Source organism: Bos mutus, chromosome 24 (assembly GCF_027580195.1).
Source record: "Bos mutus isolate GX-2022 chromosome 24, NWIPB_WYAK_1.1, whole genome shotgun sequence".
NCBI classification, from domain to species: Eukaryota; Metazoa; Chordata; class Mammalia; order Artiodactyla; family Bovidae; genus Bos; species Bos mutus.
Window position 1 is genome coordinate 25,149,883 of NC_091640.1, and position 19,830 is coordinate 25,169,712.

The window sequence follows — 19,830 nt, forward strand, 5'->3', positions numbered from 1 at the left end:
ACTGCCATATAATCCAGTTATTCCACTTCTGGGTATTTATCTGAAGAATATGAAAACAAACTAGAAAAGATATATGCACTCCTATATCCATGGAAGCTTTATTTATTTAACCCAAGATATCCAAGTGTCCATCAAGTAAACAGATAAAGAAGATGAGTTACATATACACAATGTACAAAAGATTTCAATGCAATATTGTAGCAATGGAATACTACATGTCCAAAAGACATGACATCTAAAACACAGGTGGACTTTGAGGGTATTTTGTGAAGTGAAACACAAATACCCTATGATTTCACTTATATGTGGAATCTAAAAAAATCATGTGAAACAAAACATATACAAATCATTGGCAGAGAACAGACTAGTGCTCACCAGAAGGCAAGGGAAATGGCAGAGAGGGTGAAATGGGTGAATGAGATCAAGTGCATGGTGATGAATGATAATCAGACTTATGGTGATTAGTTTTGTAGCATATACAAATATCAATTTACAAAACGTTGTATATCTGGAACTTATATGGTGTCATATACCAATCTTACCTCAATAAATATAAAAAGAATGTACCATACTTCTTGCAGACACCAACAAATAGATACTAAAATGTACGTGGAAATGCAAAAGACCTGTAATGAACAAAACAGTTTTGACAAAGAACAAAGTTGGAGGACTTTCTTATGGACTCCAATACTCACCATAAAGTTAACAATTATCAAGACAGTGTAGTACTGGCATAACGACAGACATAGATGTACAGCAAAGAACGCAGAGTCCTAAAATAAATCCTGTTACTATGGTCAACAGATTGTTATCAAAGGTGCCAAGAGAATTTGTTGGTGAAAAGCAAAGTCATGTACTGGCTATCTACATGCAAGAACCATACTTCACGTCATACAATAATCAACTTTAAAGAGATCACAGACTTAAATGGAAGAGCAAAAACAGTAAAACTTAAAAAGAAAACATTAAATAAAAAATCTGACACCCTGGGTTAGGCAAAGATTTCTTATATAAGACACCAAAGACACAGAACCATGAAAGGAAGAAAAAAACGATCAAACTGAACTCACCAAAATTCAAAATTTTTTACTTCACACCATTAAGAAAATGTAAAGAATGTGCTAAAACAATTTTAACTTACAAAACAAAACATGTTCTCTATCAAAAGGGTGGTACGTGAACCCCTGGGAAGGGGAAATGGTTTCTGAACATGAACACCTCCAAGGGTCTATAAGATCAAAAATATTTTCATAAAAACACTGACATTTTTAATTGCCTTAGTGTGTTGTTCGCAGTGTTAGTGCCTTATATGAATCAAGGCAGTGGCACCAAACACACTAGTTTTTACATCATGTGTTCATGATGGGATTACATGGACTTCCCTGGTGGCTCAGACAGTAAAGAATCTGCCTGCAATGCAGCAGACCCAGGTTTGATCCCTAGGTATGGAAGAGCCCCTGCAGAAGGGAATGGCTACCCATTCCAGTATTCTTGCCTGGAGATTCTCAAGGACAGAGGTGCCTAATTGGCTACAGTCCATGGGGTCACAAAGAGTCAGACATGACTGAGCTACTAACACCCAAGTGCAGAGTCTTTGATTACGTAAGATATTAAGAGAGATCTGTAAAGATGCCAAACAACGCCACTCCTCTCAATGAAACATTTCTTAAGTTATTTTCCATTAAAAATATTAACGTTAATGTAATGAGCTTAATATTCTATCTGGAAACAGAAAACTGTTGGTGTAAAGTAATGCTAAACAAACATTCATGAACTTTTCAAAAAGGTCAGAAAAACAATTTAAAACCTTAAAGGTTAGGGATTTCCTTGGCAGTCCAGTGACTTAAGACATCACCTTTCAATGCAGGGGTTATGGGATCCCTGGTCAGGGAGCCTAAGATGCCTCGTGGCCAAAAAACCAAAACATAAAACAGGAGCAATATTGCAACAAATTCAATAAAGACTTTAAAAACGGTCCACATCAAAAAAACTTACCAAAAACAAGAGGGGGTGGGGTCTTAAAGAGACAACCGAATAACCTAGGCAATCATATAAAAGCTATTCATCTGCTAATATTACAAATATTGTACTTTTTTCTTCTCAACAGGATGACAATCAGCTGATTATTCTTTATAAAGATTATTTTTAAAGATATTTTTTATATAAAATTTCTTTTTCTGGATAATTTGTAATTCTTGGAGACAAAGACAACCCTCAGAATGGGAGAAAATAATAGCAAATGACATAACTGACAGAGGATTAATTTCCAAAATATATAAGCAGCTGATACAACTCAATACTAGAAAAACAAACAACCCAATCAAAAAGTGGGGAAAAGACCTAAACAGACCTTTCTCCAAAGACATACAAATGACTAACAAACACATGAAAAGATGCTCAACATAGTTCATTCAGTTCAATTCAGCCGCTCAGTCGTGTCCGATTTTTGCAACCCCATGAATCGCAGCACGCCAGGCCTCCCCGTCCATCACCAACTCCCAGACTTCATACAAACTCACGTCCGAGTCAGTGATGCCATCCAGCCATCTCATCCTCTGTCGTCCCCTTCTCCTCCTGCCCCCAATCCCTCCCAGCATCAGAGTCTTTTCCAATGAGTCAACTCTTCACATGAGGTGGCCAAAGTACTGGAGTTTCAGCTTTAGCATCATTCCTTCCAATGAACACCCAGGACTGATCTCCTTTAGAATGGACTGGTTGGATCTCCTTGCAGTCCAAGGGACTCTCAAGAGTCTTCTCCAAAACCACAGTTCAAAAGCATCAATTCTTCGGCGATCAGCCTTCACAGTCCAACTCTCACATCCATACATGACCACTGGAAAAACCATAGCCTTGACTAGATGGACCTTTGTTGACAAAGTAATGTCTCTGCTTTTTAATATGCTATCTAGGTTGGTCATAACTTTCCTTCAAAGGAGTAAGCGTCTTTTAATTTCATGGCTGCAGTCACCATCTGCAGTGATTTTGGAGCCCCAAAAAATAAAGTCTGACACTGTTTCCACTGTTTCCCCATCTATTTCCCATGAACTGATGGGACCGGATGCCATGATCTTAATTTTCTGAATGTTGAGCTTTAAGTTAGCTTTTTCACTCTCCTCTTTCACTTTCATCAAGAGGCTTTTTAATTCCTCTTAACTTTCTGCCATAAGGGTGGTGTCATCTGCATATCTGAGGTTATTGATATTTCTCCCAGCAATCTTGATTCCAGCTTGTGCTTCTTCCAGCCCAGTGTTTCTCATGATGTACTCTGCATAGAAGTTAAATAAGCAGGGTGACAACATACAGCCTTGACGTACTCCTTTTCCTATTTGGAACCAGTCTGTTGTTCCATGTCCAGTTCTGTTGTTTCCTGACCTGCATATAGGTTTCTCAAGAGGCAGGTCAGGTGGTCTGGTATTCTCATTTCTTTCAGAATTTTCCACAGTTTATTGTGATCCACACAGTCAAAGGCTTTGGCATAGTCAATAAAGCAGAAATAGATGTTTTTCTGGAACTCTCTTGCTTTTTCGATGATCCAGCTCATTAGAGAAATGCAAATCAAAACTACAATGAGACACCACCTCACACCAGTCAGAATGGTCATCATCAAAAAGTCTACAAAGAATAAGTGCTGGAGAGGGTGTGGAGAAAAGGGAATGCTCTTGCACTGTTGGTGGGAATGTAAATTGATACAGCCACTATGGAAAATGGTATGGAGATTCCTTAAAAAACTAGAAATAAAACCATCATATGACCCACCAATCCCACTCCTAGGCATATACCCTGAGGAAACCAAAATTGGAAAAGACACACATATCCCATTGTTCACTGCAGCACTATTTATGATAGCTAGAACATGGAAGCAACCTACATGTCTGTCGACAGATGAATGGATAAAGAAGTTGTGGTACATACACATAATGGAATATTACTCAGCCATAAAAAGGGACACCTTTGAGTCAGTTCTAATGAGGTGGATGAACCTAGAACCTATTACACAGAGTGAAGTGAGTCAGAAAGAGAAAAATAAATATTGTATTCTAATGCATATATACGGAATTTAGAAAAACGGTACTGAAGAATTTACTTACAGGGCAGCAGTGGAGAAACAGAGAATAGACTTGTGGACGTGGGGAGAGGGGAGGAGAGGGTGAGATGCATGGGGAGAGTACCATGGAAACTCACATTACCATAGGTAAGATAGATAGCCAACAGGAATTTTCTATATGGCTAAGGAAACTCAAAACAGGGGCTCTGTGTCAACCTAAAGGGGTGGGATGAGGACGGAGATGGGAGGAAAGTTCAAAAGGGAGGGGATATATATATATACCTATGGCTGATTCATGTTGAGGTTTAACAGAAAACAACAAAATTCTGTAAAGCAATTATTCTTCAATAAAAAAATAAATAAATCTTTAAAAAATTGCAAAAAAAAAAAAAAAAATCAAGATTTTCCAAACAAAATTGTATAGAAATTGAAGAGATCTTCCAGATGTAAACATAACTGTTAAATTTGTACTGAATACACAGTAAAGACAACAGGCTCTACTTCAAAAACTCTGCATATTAACTCCTCATCTCCACAGTGCATAGGTCAGAGGCTACACAATTTGTTCCAAACCACAGGAAGGGTATCAACTTGCAGAACCATCAAAACCAGGCTATGTAGTCCAAGAAGCTAGGCTTGGTTGTTTTAAGAGCTTTTAGTACCCCATGAAGATACATTTACTCCCTTCTTCTGTATCAACTGCAGCAGCCCTTTTTAAGCTTCTACTGGTAGTGTTACACACTACTGCCGGAAAATACAGTCCTGACATATTTATTAAAATCTTGTTCCTAACAAAATGCCCTTGAAAACAGTATGAGAAAGGTCAGTTTCTTACCTGGTTTCAGTGGAGAACCATTTAGTTATACTCTTCACCTGTTTTCCAGTTATTACAAGAGGAATTCCAGTCAGTTTTCAGGTTTTATCTAGACTCGGAACCACTAGGAGTCAACATACATGAAAAAAGAACCACTTGTAATTCACTTAATTTTCACACACAAATATTTAAAAGCAGCTTTAGAAGCAACTTTTTAGCTTTACTGTTTTGGAAAAGAGACAAGTTATTATAGACAGCTGCAGACTAAAAACTGATCTACAAATTTCAAAACACTATTGAACAAAAGTTAATAACTATTAATCAAAAAGATATAATCTTTACTGAGTGCTTCCACCTGTAAGAGTATAAAAACAGGGAAAACAATTTGTGATTTTAGTGTTGAGTTGGCAATCAAACAAGAGGACTTATGGGATTCTCTGTATCCTTTTAATCTCTTGATAAAACTCATTTCTATTCCCCATCTTCTTCAGAACTATACTGCCTAACTAGAAAATTACATTGTAAACTAAGTGGTATCACAGAATGAGTTTTTAATTCATATTACTATTAGTTTTATACTATATGTATTCACATGTATTCTAGGCCACACCTTTTCTACAAATATCACCACCTCCAGAGAGGGTTTATTCTTTGAGTAGCAGCCCTAAAGGGGTTCCTATTAAGTTATGATTCACTGAAGATTGTAATACTCACTAAGCATGCAACAGGTATATGACATTGTGCTTGGCAATACATTCTTATAACCCTGATACCTTATTTAAGGGTAACTTTTCCATTTAAAAATGTCTGTTAACCAGTTAACTAGCTTTCTGCCTGGTTGCTATTAAATTGCAGGGCTTGAAAACCCTGCTGTGTGAACAGTTGATAAAATAGTTTTATAAGTTGATTAACATTTGAAATAAAGATAAAATAGGTTTGTAAAGTTATTCCCAACATACAGCATCAGCATGTGGTAGCTTTCTCCTATCCACGTTTTTAAATGCAAAATAATGGGTTATCTCCCACGTGTCTTCCTGGGTGAGTTATGAGATTTAAATGCTTTCATGTTTGCCTCTAGACAAAATTTTAATTAGACACACAAGTAGGAGAAAACCATGTTTAATTGAAAAATAAAGCAATGTATCTCAAATAAGACTCTGCTTAACAACATAAACTTTTGAGGCCTGTTAAGTGGTACTGTGAAATTTAGGTGTAAAGCATCAACAGTTTCCTCCCTATTCCTAAACCACTGATCAAAGGACGGGAGGTTTTCAACAAGTATTTCCATATTGAGGAGTTCCCAGGTAACAGCAAGTAAAAGTTGGTATTTTCCTTATGAAAAAACTTTTATGAAAGACACCAAAACAATAAAATGATATTTAACTAATCCACAAACTTCAAAACAGTTTCATCAAGATGATCTCTACAATTTTCCTTTAAAGAAGTTCTCAAATCTCAGAATGGTTTTACTTGACATACTGGAAGTACTAAGTTCTGAAACAAAGTACTAAAGTTATTGCTTTAAACTGGAAAAATCTATGGTCAAAAGTGTTTTAAAAAGGGTTCATTAAACAGCTATTCTTATAATTACACTCATGTAACTGTGGAGAAACGTTCAACCACATAGTAAACATCACTCTTTAGGGTGACAGAAACAAGGCGTATGTTAAGATGTATGGTTTTTTTGGTGATTGCTATTACTACCCATAAATAAAGTCATTACTGTTTGAAAAAGGTTTTTACAAAACTCCGTTTCAAAATTAACATTTTTATTAAATCAAGTTAAAAAAACATTCACTGTAGAAAAGTCAACAAGGGTTTTAACAAAACCAAAATATACCTTTTTATACAACATATGTATATATTAGCAGCAAACTACTTCTGAGATTTTATGTTCTTTTAGTTATTTATTTTAAAGAAAGCATAAACAATTATATTAGTATGGAATGTCAGCTAATCCACTCTTCAGCTTTATTCTGTGATTTGGGCCTTCTAGTACAAGTTATTTTATGATTTTTATTAATGAATACGAAGAATGAACTCAATTTTGACTAAAATGTAGTGAAATAGAGTGGCTGGTAGGATCCATCTCACTACTATAGTCCCGCATTATCTTTCAGATAACAAATGAGCACCATATAAACATGTAATTGTGTAGGTGTGTAAACTCAATTTTTAAGGTGTCATAGTAGCCAAGTAGACAACTTAGCATTTGACTGTTACTTTAAAAATTTGGTAACATACAAAATTTTAATCAACTCAGATGAACACATCAACCCCATATTATTAGTTTCTTTTAAAAATCTTAATAGAAATTCTGCGTATAACCAGACAAATTGCATGCTTATATGTGTATATACACATACAAAAGTGCATGTATATATACATACACATCTTTAGCTTTGAACAAATTTCTAAACTGAGATGAAGTCAAACCTCTCATTTAAATATATAGAGAGAATGTAATATCACCAACTGCAAGTTTCTAATACAAGTTTCATTGTAGCTAACCAGCAATTCTGTTACTAAAAATTCTGAGGCCAAAGAGCTGTAATTCAGCTTACTGTACTTTAGGCTTACATATTAGTCAGCCAAACAAACAAGATTTGACATTACCAACTTGTCCACCAAAGAAATCAATTTTTCTCTAGATATTTCCTTCTAACAGCAAAAAGGAAATACCTATACAATGAGCTTTTGCTTTTTGAAGAGTTAAAATTATTAAAGAAATCTCACTAGTCTTCAAAAATACTAAACATTATATAAATACAATTTCCTTATAGTTGAATTCTTCAGCTAGAATCTGTATTTAAAAAAGTTTCCTTTGGATTGTTTCATTTAGCACTTCAAGTCTCCATTTGCAACTCAAATAACTGGCTCAGTTTTGTTAGTTTATATTAATCACATCATTCAGAATTTGCACGGTGTTACCTGTGTACAATAATGTCAATGGGAGGAACTGCACCAAATTTCAAAAGCAAGGAAAATTCAAGAATATGTAATGCAAAAAAGGTAAGTACATTAGGGATTCTCTTTTCACCATTAATGAAGTATAATCCTTTTAATGTTTATAAAGATAATGTCCTAAGCTTTATCTTTTAACTTATCAAAAGAATTAAGTTTTTACATGGCCCACCTTTATTTTTCAATTAAAAAACTAAAACAATAGACTGAATTACTTTTATTAATATACACATCAAGTTATTGAAATGGTGACTTCCTGTAGTTTTCTCCTTAAAGATGGCACTTGCAGGTACAAAGATGCAGAGGTGTCTACAGCCTTCAAATGTTTACTTGAAAAGATTCTTCAACCGCAGTTTGATACTGGGTTTCCTCATCTAGCTGAAGATTCTAAAAATGTAACATTAACATGTCAATAGGAAAAACATATTCAATTACTCAATACTTTGCCCAATACATTACACATCTTGATACACATTACATATACTTGAAACTGTTTATAACATAAACTTTAAGAACTAAAATTTAAAAATTCAGTTATAACTATTTATAAATAACTAATAAACAAGAGAGGATCAGCACAGAATGAAATTTGAGAGTTACAATGCCTGATGCTAACCTGAATTAACAGCATCTTAATCATAATATAAAGATTACAACTAAAGTCCACTCAATCTGATTATACTATTACTTCTTAACTTAAACAATTCTATTTCTTTTCAATTATGGTCCATGGATGCTTTAAAATAGGCCTCCTCTTTTACAATCTCAAATAATTAAAATTAAATGTTCTTCTGTGGCAAGGTAAAACAATCTGACAATCAGATCAAAAGTGGTTCACAAAATATATTTTTGTTTTTCCAAACGTAATTCTCCAGATGCAGTAACCTTTCTTACATTGAGAATTCAGAATAATCTATAATTACACCATAAAAATGCTAAAATTATCAGACTACACCTGAATTCTACATATAGTTGACTATTTTTATACAGTATCGCTAAAAAGTACAAATTACACAAAATAAAAATATATATCAAGAATAATGTAATTTCAACACTGGAGGGGCAGAGGAAATGTAAATTCTGTTCCTGCCAATCTCAGAAATGCCCATGCCTGTGCTCACCTAAACATGAAAACAAGTATGTACCATTTCTTATCAGGCTGAATCTTAATAAGACTTTTAATTCACTGAAGATGAATAAAATGCAAATTCATAATTAATAAAAGTCATCTAATTTTTTTAAACTATCAAGACACATTTTGGAAGTAAAAAATTAAATTCATTCTTTGCTCTGGAGATCCATTTTTATATAACTTCCCTCACGTATTCTGTTAAAGCAGTGAACTAAGGCCAGAATCTGCTATTCAGCCTGGCTTTACCCTGGGTCAGGAAGATCCCCTAGAGAAGGGACCCACTTCACTAGTCTTGCCTGGACAATTGCATAGACAGAGGAGTCTGGTGGGCTACAGTCCATGGGGTTGCAGAGTCGGACACAACTGAGTGACTAACACTCTCACTTTCATTACTTAATAAATAAGCTCTGCATTTTTAAAAAGAATGTCTTTCACATGTAGATATTATGAGTTTATAAGCTACTTACACTACACAAGAAATACATCCTCTAGCTGTCATACCAACTTTACTTTTCTAGCATGTATAATTTTTCTTAAATCTAGATAATATTCATATAAATCAGCATCTTGTTAATCCAGGGGTTTGCTCATCCTCTATTAATAACCTCTCTAGTATAGGAGGTGGACAATAAATTCACCACTTAAACAAACCAAAGTTCACCTATGTTATTATAAAATCAACAGAACTTGCTCTTTATCAATCCAACATGATACAGTATTTCACCTCAAAACTCATCCAGACTGAAAGGTTAATGTGACTTCAATATTTAAAAAGTATTTTCTTAATATTGAAAAATTCACTTACCACAAATTCTCCATAATCAAACTGATGTCTTTGATTTAGATGACTAACAAAATTTCTAGTAACCTGGCTAGGATCTCCCCAAGGAAGAGACACACAAATAGGACACGTCTATAAGAAACAGAATATTTCAAATAAAAAATAATGAAAATAACTCAACATTATTATTGAAAGTATTAAAACAACATGTTACCAAAAAATTTTATATGAAGCACTTCTAAGGGCCAAATTTCATGACTAGATTATTTCTAGACCAAATTACCTTAGATAAATTATACTAATCTGACACAACACAATAAAAAGAGAGATATTATATATTCTATTACTTAAATCTGATTATTCTACTTTTTAACAAAAACACCACATCCAGCCTTAACCAACTGTAATGACAATTATCATTAATCAGTATGTAATCTCTGTTCAAGGGGCTCTCAAAGCAAGAACACTTAAGTAGTTTGCCATTCCCACCATGGACCACATTTTGTCAGAACTCACCACCATGACCAATCTGTCTTGGGTGGCCCTGTACCGCATGGCTCATGATTTCATTGAGTTACACAAGGCTGTGATCCATGTGATCATTTTGGTTAGCTTTCTGTGATTGTGGTTTAAGAAATGCAAAAAGGCAAAATGGTTATCTAAGGAGGCCTTACAAACAGCTGAGAAAAGAAGAAAAGCAAAAAGCAATGGAGAAAGGGAAAAATATACCCAACTGAATGAAGAGTTCCAAGGAACAACAAACAGACGTAAGAAAACTTTCTTAGGTGAACAATGCAAAGAAACAGAGGAAAACAATAGAATGGGAAAGACTAGAGATTTCTTCAAGAAAATAAGAGATACCAAGGTAACATTTCATACAAAGATGGGCACAATCAAGGACAGAAAAGGCAAGGACCTAACAGAAGCAGAAGAGATTAAGAAGACGTGGCAAGAATACTCAGAATTGTACAAAAAAGATCTTAATGATCTGGATAACCATTATGGAATGGTCACTCACCTAAAGTGACCCTATGGACTGTATCCTGCCAGGCTCCTCTACCCATGGGACTCTCTAGGCAAGAATACTGGAGTAGGCTGCCATTTCCTTCTCCAGGGGAATCTTCCTGACCTAGGGATCAAACCCACGTCTCTAACGTCTCCTGCATTGGTAGGCGGGTTCTTTACCACTAGAACCACCATTCTGCAAAGATACAATTTACAAAGCTACCCCTCAGTAATGAGTCCTCAGTTCACCTTTCCTTACTTTGCTCTTTTCCTTACTTTGCTCTTCTCTTACTTTACCCTCACAATAAGCCTCTCTCTTCTTATAAGTTAGTTACTGGGATTTTTTTTAAATAAGATTTTTTTGTTTTGATGTGGACAATTTTTAGTCTTTACTGAATTTATTACAATATGCTTCTGTTTTATGTTTTGGTTTCTTGGCCATAAGGTATGTGGGATCTCAGAGACCCCAGACCAGGGATCGAACCCCTACCCACCTCACACTGGAAGGTGAGTCTTAACCACTGGACTGCCAGGGAAGTTTCTAGTTACTAGAATTTTAAGTATCTCATTTTGCTTCATAGTTATCAATCTTTTGATGACAAAATATACCTTACTGATAATGTCCCATCCAAATTTAAATTAACCACTGTCCCTTGTACACACGAAGGGAAATAAATAGAACAGCATTCCTTAAACAGAAGACTGTCGTAAACACACATACTTACCACAGGAACTATCTGAAATAGGTGATTACTGTTACAATGATCCAGTAAACGCTGTCTGGTAAAATTTGATTCTTGACACAAGGGACACTTAAAAGTAGGATGCCCAGAAGAACTAAAAAACAATTTTAAAGTAAGCATACTGAATTTGAAATTGTAATGTAAGAATGATGTACTCCTATTTTTTGATCAATTATTATTTCTTTCTTTAAAAGTTACAATTATTAAACTAAATCTTTGATCAAATCAAAGATTCTCTCATTTTTTGAAAACTATGTTTTCAATAAATAACCTACAAGAGATATTCCCAAACAATCTCAGTTTACAGTTCTCTTATTGTCTAGGAAACTTTTTCATGGTGCCTCTAAAATAGGCCTTAACAAAAAGAAAAACAAACCCAGTTGTCCCATTTATTAAGGAGATCTGAACAACTTAATTCAGTCATTAATGTAACCAGTATATATCACTGTATATCCCTTGAAAATTTTAAATATTCCATGGTGTCCCAGTATGGAAACACCATATCTAGGAAATTAAAATTTTTTAAAGACTTCCATAAATATGGTATATAACTTTAATTTATCCTAGTTTCTAAGAATATACACACAAAATTCACAGAAAAATGAAAACATCAATTATCAGAATGATCAACATTTCAAAATATTTTGAGGATCATACATCAATACCTTTTAATCCCTTAATTTCAGCAAGGGACAGTTCAATATCGACAACTTTGCATAAATTATGCATGGAAGAAACCTGACCACAGTGACACAGAAAAGCTAACTACTTCCAATTTAATTGGATCCGTAAAGCAACTGATGCCTTTCTAAACTGCTAAATACCAGCATTATGTCTCAAGACTTAACAATTTAAAATTTTTAATTTAAAAATCCATCATTGGAGAAATGTCTGTTTAGTTCTTTGGCCCATTTTTTGATTGGGTCATTTATTTTTCTGGAATTGAGCTGCAGGAGTTGCTTTTATATTTTTGAGATTAATTCTTTGTCAGTTTCTTCATTTGCTATTATTTTCTCCCATTCTGAAGGCTGTCTTTTCACCTTGCCTATAGTTTCCTTCATAGTGCAAAAGCTTAAATTAGGTCCCATTTGTTTATTTTTGCTTTTATTTACATTACTCTGGGAGGTGGGTCATAGAGGATCCTGTTATGGTTTACGTCAGAGTGTTTTGCCTATGTTTTCCTCTAGGAGTTTTATGGTTTCTGGTCTTACATTTTGATCTTCAATCCATTTTGAGTTTATTTTTGTATATGGTGTTAGAAAGTATTCTAGTTTCATTCTTTTATAAGTGGTTGACCAGTTTTCCCAGCACCACTTGTTAAAGAGACTGTCTTTTCTCCATTGTATATTCTTGCTTCCTTTGTCAAATATAAGGTGTCCATAGATGTGTGGATTTATTTCTGGGCTTTCTATTTTGTTCCACTGATCTATATTTCTGTCTTTGTGCCAGTACCATACTGGTCTTGATGGCTGTAGCTTTGTAGTATAGCCTGAAGTCAGGCAGGTTGATTTCTCCAGTTCCATTCTTCTTTCTCAAGACTGCTTTGGCTATTCGAGGTTTTTTTGTATTTCCATACAAAGTGTGAAATTATTTGTCCTAGTTCTCTGAAAAATACCGTTGGTAGCTTGATAGGGACTGCATTGAGTCTATAGATTGCTTTGGGTAGTATACTCATTTTCACTATATTGATTCTTTCAATTCATGAACATGGTAGATTTCTCCATCTATTTGTGTCATCTTTGATTTCTTTCATCAGTGTTTAATAGTTTTCTATACATAGGTCTTTTGTTTCTTTAGGTAGCTTTACTTCTAAGTATTTTATTCTTTTTGGTGCAATGGTGAATGGAATTGTTTCCTTAATTTCTCTTTCTGTTTTCTCATTGTTAGTGTATAGGAATACAACGGGTTTCTGTGTTAATTTTGTATCCTGCAACTTTACTACATTCATTGATTAGCTCTAGTAATTTTCTGGTGGAGTCTTTAGGGTTTTCTACGTAGAGGATCATGTCATCTGCAAACAGTGAGAGTTTTACTTCTTTTCCTATCTGGATTCCTTTTATTTCTTTTTCTTCTCTGATTGCTGTGGCTAAAACTTCCAAAACTATGTTGAATAGTAGTGGTGAGAGTGGGCATCCTTGTCTTGTTCCTGACTTTAGGGGAATTGATTTCGACAAACAGATAAGAAAGCTGTGGTACATATATACAGTAGAATATTACTCAGCTATTAAAAAGAATGCATTTGAATCAGTTCTAATGAGGTGGATGAAACTGGAGCCTATTATACAGAGCGAAACACCAATACAGTATATTAACGCATATATATGGAATTTAGAAAGATGGTAACGATGATCCTATATGCGAGACAGCAAAAGAGACACAGATATAAAGAGATTTTTGGACTCTGTGGGAGAAGGCAAGGGTGGGATGATTTGAGAGAATAGCATTTAAACATGTATATTATCATATGTGAAACAGATTGCCAGTCTAGGTTTGACGCATGAAACAGGGTGCTCAGGGCTGGTGCACTGGGATGACCCTGAGGGACAGAATGGGGAGGGAGGTGGGAGGGGGGTTCAGGATGGGGACACATGTGATTCATGTGAATGTATGGCAAAAACTACCACAGTGTTGTAGAGTAATTAGCCTCCAACTAAAATAAATAATTTTTTAATTAAAATAAAAATAAATTAAAAAATAAAAATCCATCAGTACAAAGTGATAGGTATTATTTACTAAAGTAATAGAAATTTCCAAAGCTTACCCTGTATTCTCTTGGTAAGTTTCTATGTTATCAGATGCAGATGTTTCACTCCTGTTACTAAAGAATAATTGGTGGGGGGTGGGGGAGGGAAGACAAGTTAATACCTCAAGTAATAAAGCACGATACAGATTCATTACGTGCTAATGAAGACAACTAGTCTGAATTTGTTTGAAAAGCCTGAACTTCAAATAGTTTGAACTATGATATAATTATGGCATTAATTATTTTTTAAATAAATTCTGGTAAGAAGACTGCTTATGATGTCCTTATCATATCCTCTAAAACTTAACTTAGATATAGTTACAAAAGTATAGAGAATACAGAATTCTGCAGAATTATATTAAATCCACAGCATGAATATTTCCCCAGGTCCTTTAGACTTTCAAATTAAGAGACTCTACCTCTACCTGGACTAGTAAGTTTTTGAATGCTGGGGCAGGATCAAGAATTTGTGAACTTTCTGGCTTGTAACTAGCACATAGCTTAGGGTTGCAGCATACAAAATGGAGCAGGTTAAGAAAATATTTGAATGTTCACTGTTTATATTTTCCAAAAAGGAACTAGGCTTTCTGACATTTAACATAGAGAATAACTTGATGTCCTCACTCGGACCCCATGCCAGTGTCATGTGTCACTTGCAGTATTAGAGAAAATCCTGAGAAAGGTGGGCATGCTATGGGGATTGTCACCTATGCATTACAGAATTTCATCAATGTAGTCAATTTTATAAAAACAAGACCTTTCAATAGCAGAAACATTAAAATAAAAATGAGATAGGCAGTGGACCAAAAAACTGTACCACACAAGAGCTTTGCTTACATCTGAGTATGAGTTAAAGAGTTGTAAAGCTTAGAAAACTGATTATTCATTTTTCTTTTAACAGAATGACAAGCAATACTGTATCATCTACCTAACAGATGTTCTCCAATGACAGTCATTTCCCTTCTGGGAAAATACTGTTGTTGTGTCTCCACACATATTCTCCACAAGGAAGCTTCCCTGATTTCAGAAGCTTTTTAGAAGACTACTAACCATTATTTTGTATCTTTTTAGCAGTTATTAATCTGTTTCTGCAGCTAAAGGTAGAAACTAAAAACTGCTTTTAAAATAAATTTAAACTATGGAGATTACATTCATTAAAAGGATGTTATGACTTTAGCAAAAACAGGATGTCACTTGTTTTTTTAAGTCTCATATCTATACTTGGTAACAGATTTTTAAACTGTTTTCAAATCTTCCAAATAAATATAATCATTGGGTTTTGAACATACCCTTATAAAACATTATAAAAACTTCCAAATGGTTTGTAAGAACTATAACATCAAAAAAGATAAAAATTTCAACAAAAGCCCTTCTGAGATTTATCAAACAGGATTTAAAAATACAGGAATCTCAACCTATGACATATTTCTTCCATTTGGATCTGTTATTTTGTGTGTTGTAGCTATCTTTTTCAGCCATGATAGTCATCAAGACCAAGTATCAATAATCTAAAGATTTGGATCTAAATCCAAATCTTTAAATTATTGTCACTGTATTAAATCAAGATTTTAAGAAATTTTAGAAATCAGAGTCAGCAATATTGTTTTCAATAAAAACAGTATTAAAACTTTAAGAATGAAAATATTTTATACCATTAAACAAAGCAAACATTTTTTAATTGGTGGAAAATTGCTTAAAAATTTTGTGATGGTTTCTGCTGTGCAAACTTCTCTTTAAAGTACCTTTTTCATCTTAAGCATTTGCATGTTTTATAAAATAAAGTATCAATCAGTACTATAAAATACATGCTTAACCTTAAACACACATATACTGGGAGTATATTCTCAATTTTTTTCACTGGTAGGATACGCATCACAAAACTTCCAATTTGAAGCACTTTAATATCAAAGTTAATGCCCTTTTAAAATGCTTTTCCCCTCTACCTCCTCTTACAGTTTCTCTACTTTCCATTATTACTTAGTTATCATCATCGTTCTAGCCCTTCCTGACTATATCATGCCTACACTACTACTGGTTGCCTACTCATATATTCTAGAAACGTACAAATGAGCTCAACAACAGAATATCTATTACTGGAAACCATATATCAATTTTTAAAAAACAATCATTTTATCTGATACAGAAAAACCATTCAATAAAATTCAACCTCCATAAATGGAAACAAAAGCAAAAAACCCTCTGATCACCCACAATGCTTTTAAAAATACAATGCCTAAACTTAAATAGCAGACTATCTGGGAATGGAGCCAGACACATATACTTTTATAATCACATTAAAGATTCTAATTTGAGTAAGAACTATTCAATGGAGAAATCTTAAAATTCAGGATGACAGAAACCACAGAACAGATGAAGAATATCTATGTTAAAAAACTATAGTAGTTCATTAAGTAGTAAACTATACTTAATAATAAAATTTTAGACACATTCCCACTAAAATCAAGAATTTTTAAAAGGTACCTGTTATTTAATACTGATAAAGATCCTATTTAATGCAATAAATCAAGTATGAAATAAAGCAGTAAGAAACAAAATTGCACTGACAAACTAAATAAGTTTCTATGTAATAAATCCAAAAGAATACACAGGAAAATTATTTAGAACTATTACAACTAGTCACCAAGGTTTCTAAATACAAAATTACATAAAAATCCTTAATATTCCTATTCACTAGTAATAGCCATTTAGATTACAAAACAAGAAAAAAAGATCTATTTGTACAGCAACAAAAACTAAAGGCTTTCCTAGCAACTAACATTTTCACTGTCACTACTACTAGGAAAAGATGTGTGTGTGTGTGCGCTCAGTTGTGTCTAACTCTTTGCCATCCCTCAAGGACTCCAGCCCACCAGGCTCCTCTGTCCATGGGATTCTCCAGGAAAGAACACTGGAGTGGGTTGACATTTCCTTCTCCAGGGGGTCTTCCCAACACAGGCATTGAACCCATGTCTCTTGAGTCTCCTGCACTGGCAGGCAGGTTCTTTACCACTAGCACGACCTGGGAAGCCAGGAAACGATATACTAGAACATATTCATGTGTGCTCTAAATTGACTTCTTTTAGTGCATTTTTTTAAATGGAGAGACAAACAGATGGGAAACGGTGGGAAAAATAAGTATCATATGATGCCAGTTCTCTCCAAATTAATATACAATTTCAGTAAATTCAAACAATGCTGCCAATTAAAATCTCTACAGAGATTTTTTGGAAGCTCAAAAGTCTGATCCTAAAATTCATGTGGAATAGCAAAGAGCTAAAAATAAGAGAAACAATTTAATAAGTACAATAAGGAGAACTTTCCCTAGCTGATCTGATATTAAAACCTATTGTTGAAGCCACAATAATTAATGTAACATGGTTCTTGAGGAATAAATGAAGCAACACAACAGAACAGAGATGTATAGGACCAAAATGGCATCAGAAATCAGTGGGAGTGCAATGGGTAAGCCTCGCCCTGGGAAAACCACCTTCGTGATCATGGTATCTCCCCTGCCAGGTAAGTATAAGACACTGATGTATAGATCAGTCTTATGGACTCTGTGGGAGAGGGAGAGGGTGGGGAGATTTGGGAGAATAGCAATGAAACATGTATAATATCATGTATGAAACGAGTCGCCAGTCCAGGTTCGATGCACGATACTGGATGCTTGGGGATGGTGCACTGGGACGACCCAGAGGGAGGGTATGAGGAGGGAGGAGGGAGGAGGGTTCAGGATGGGGAACACAGGTATACCTGTGGTAGATTCATTTCGATATTTGGCAAAACTAATACAATATTGTAAAGTTTAAAAATAAAATAAAATAAAATAAATAAATAAATAAAATATGTGGTACCTAGCAGACGCACAGTGAAAAAAAAAAGAAAGAAATCAGTGGGAAACAATGGACTCCTCAATGAATGGTACTAGGACAAATGGTTATCACCTGGGGAAAACTTTTCCTACCTCACATTATACATCCAAAACAAATGCACAGGATATAAACATCATGAATAAGACTAGGAAGCCCATTCTATTAATACTAGATTAAAAAAAGACAGACAAGTAAACAAGAAAGACTTCAGAGTAACTAACACTTGGTCTAAGTTTTCTAAGAGAAGAAAAAGTCCACTAGCTGACAAAGTGTATGGGTTAGAATGGTGGCGAAAGTGTGGAGGTGAGGCAATGACGATGATTATGATGATGATGATAATTTAAAACTAATATTTAGGAAACTCTCTGGAGGTCCAGTGGTTAGGGGGCCTCCCTTGTGGCTCAGTTGGTAAAGAATCTGTCTGCAATGTGGGAAACCTGGGTTTGATTCCTGGGTTGGGAAGATCCCCTGGAGAAGGGAAAGGATACCCACTCCAGTATTCTGGCCTGGAGAATTCCAGGGACTAAGCCCATGGGGTCGCAGAGCGTCAGACACGACTGAGAAACTTTCAAAACTAGTGGTTAGGACTCTGGGACTTTCACTGCTGAGACTGCAGGTTCAATCCCTGGTCAAGGAACTAAGATTCCACAAGCTGCGTGGTGTGACCAAAACAGAAAACAAGAAAGAAAAAAAAAAAAGCTTAACATTCATTGTTTTACTTGTATTGACCTATTTATTGACTCCCAATCCAATAAGGTGTTTAGTAGTATCATCACTACCCCTTTCTCTTTCAACCAAATGAGAAAACTGAGGTATACTTTCTTGCCAAACTCATACAATTAGTAAAGGAAAGAGTCTGGTACCCAGGCAGTCTGGTTCCAAGCCTTCATATTTAACAACTAAGTTATTCTGTTTCTCAAGAATGGAAAGGATATGGTGGGAATAATTCAACATAGCTAAGGCATATGATGCAGTAATGAGTAACCAAGAAGGACAAAGACTAAAAAAGAAATGTGAGTGCAAATAAGAAAGGGCTTTAGAATAAGGGATTTTGTCTTATTAAGCTAGTTGCTGAATTAGATCATTGAACTCCTTGAGAATTTTGATATTCTCTCTCCAGAAAAATGCACACATAGTACATACACACACAATGGCAGTTTAGGTAGTTCACGGAATTCAGGATGAGGAACACTGCTATGGGGCATGGGAAGTCATTGACAAGGTACAGAGGGAAGCTACAAAGAGAAAAAGGTCAGAGCTACACTTCTGAAATACACTTTGACAACAGCATGCAGAACAGACTAGTGGAGGACCACCAAGTAAAAGAATACTCTGTTGTTCAAGCGAGAGATGATGGAGACTTGATGGGGAAGAGACAGTAGGGCAGAAGAAGAATACAGATAAAGAATACTGCTATTACCTATGACCAGCGGGATCTGGGGAATAAGAGGGAAGAAGGCAAGTCTCATGAGAAGAAAACTGAGTTATTTAACAAGTAATGACTACCCAAATCATACACTAGGAACTTTGCTAAGAGACAGAGACATGATTGTTGAACAAGACAAAGATAATCCCTGCACTTAAGAATAATCTACTGAGTTAATAAAAAATTGTTGAGTAATTCCAATACAGCAGAAGTATAACTTAAAAAAAAAAAAAATCAGAAGGAATGAACCTAAGGGGATAAAAAGAAAAAAAATCACAAAATAGGAGTGACCAATTTCATCCAAT

At 34.8% G+C, this 19,830-nt stretch overlaps 1 protein-coding gene across 4 annotated transcripts in view; it reads right to left on the minus strand.

Moving 5' to 3' along the window:
• Positions 1–8,000: 8,000 nt before the first annotated feature.
• Positions 8,001–19,830, minus strand: part of RNF138 (ring finger protein 138) — a 39,815-nt gene continuing 27,985 nt past the window's right edge. For 2 of the 4 annotated variants that reach the window (XM_070361605.1, XM_070361608.1), the window contains 4 exons: positions 14,246–14,302; positions 11,467–11,578; positions 9,761–9,868; positions 8,001–8,210 (listed from right to left, as the gene is read on the minus strand). In XM_070361605.1, coding sequence (XP_070217706.1) covers positions 8,142–8,210; positions 9,761–9,868; positions 11,467–11,578; positions 14,246–14,302 — 346 coding nt within the window. In that variant the 3' untranslated portion in view covers positions 8,001–8,141. The remainder of the gene's footprint in view (positions 8,211–9,760; positions 9,869–11,466; positions 11,579–14,245; positions 14,303–19,830) is intronic. The other 2 variants (XM_070361606.1, XM_070361607.1) reach the window with 2 other exon arrangements.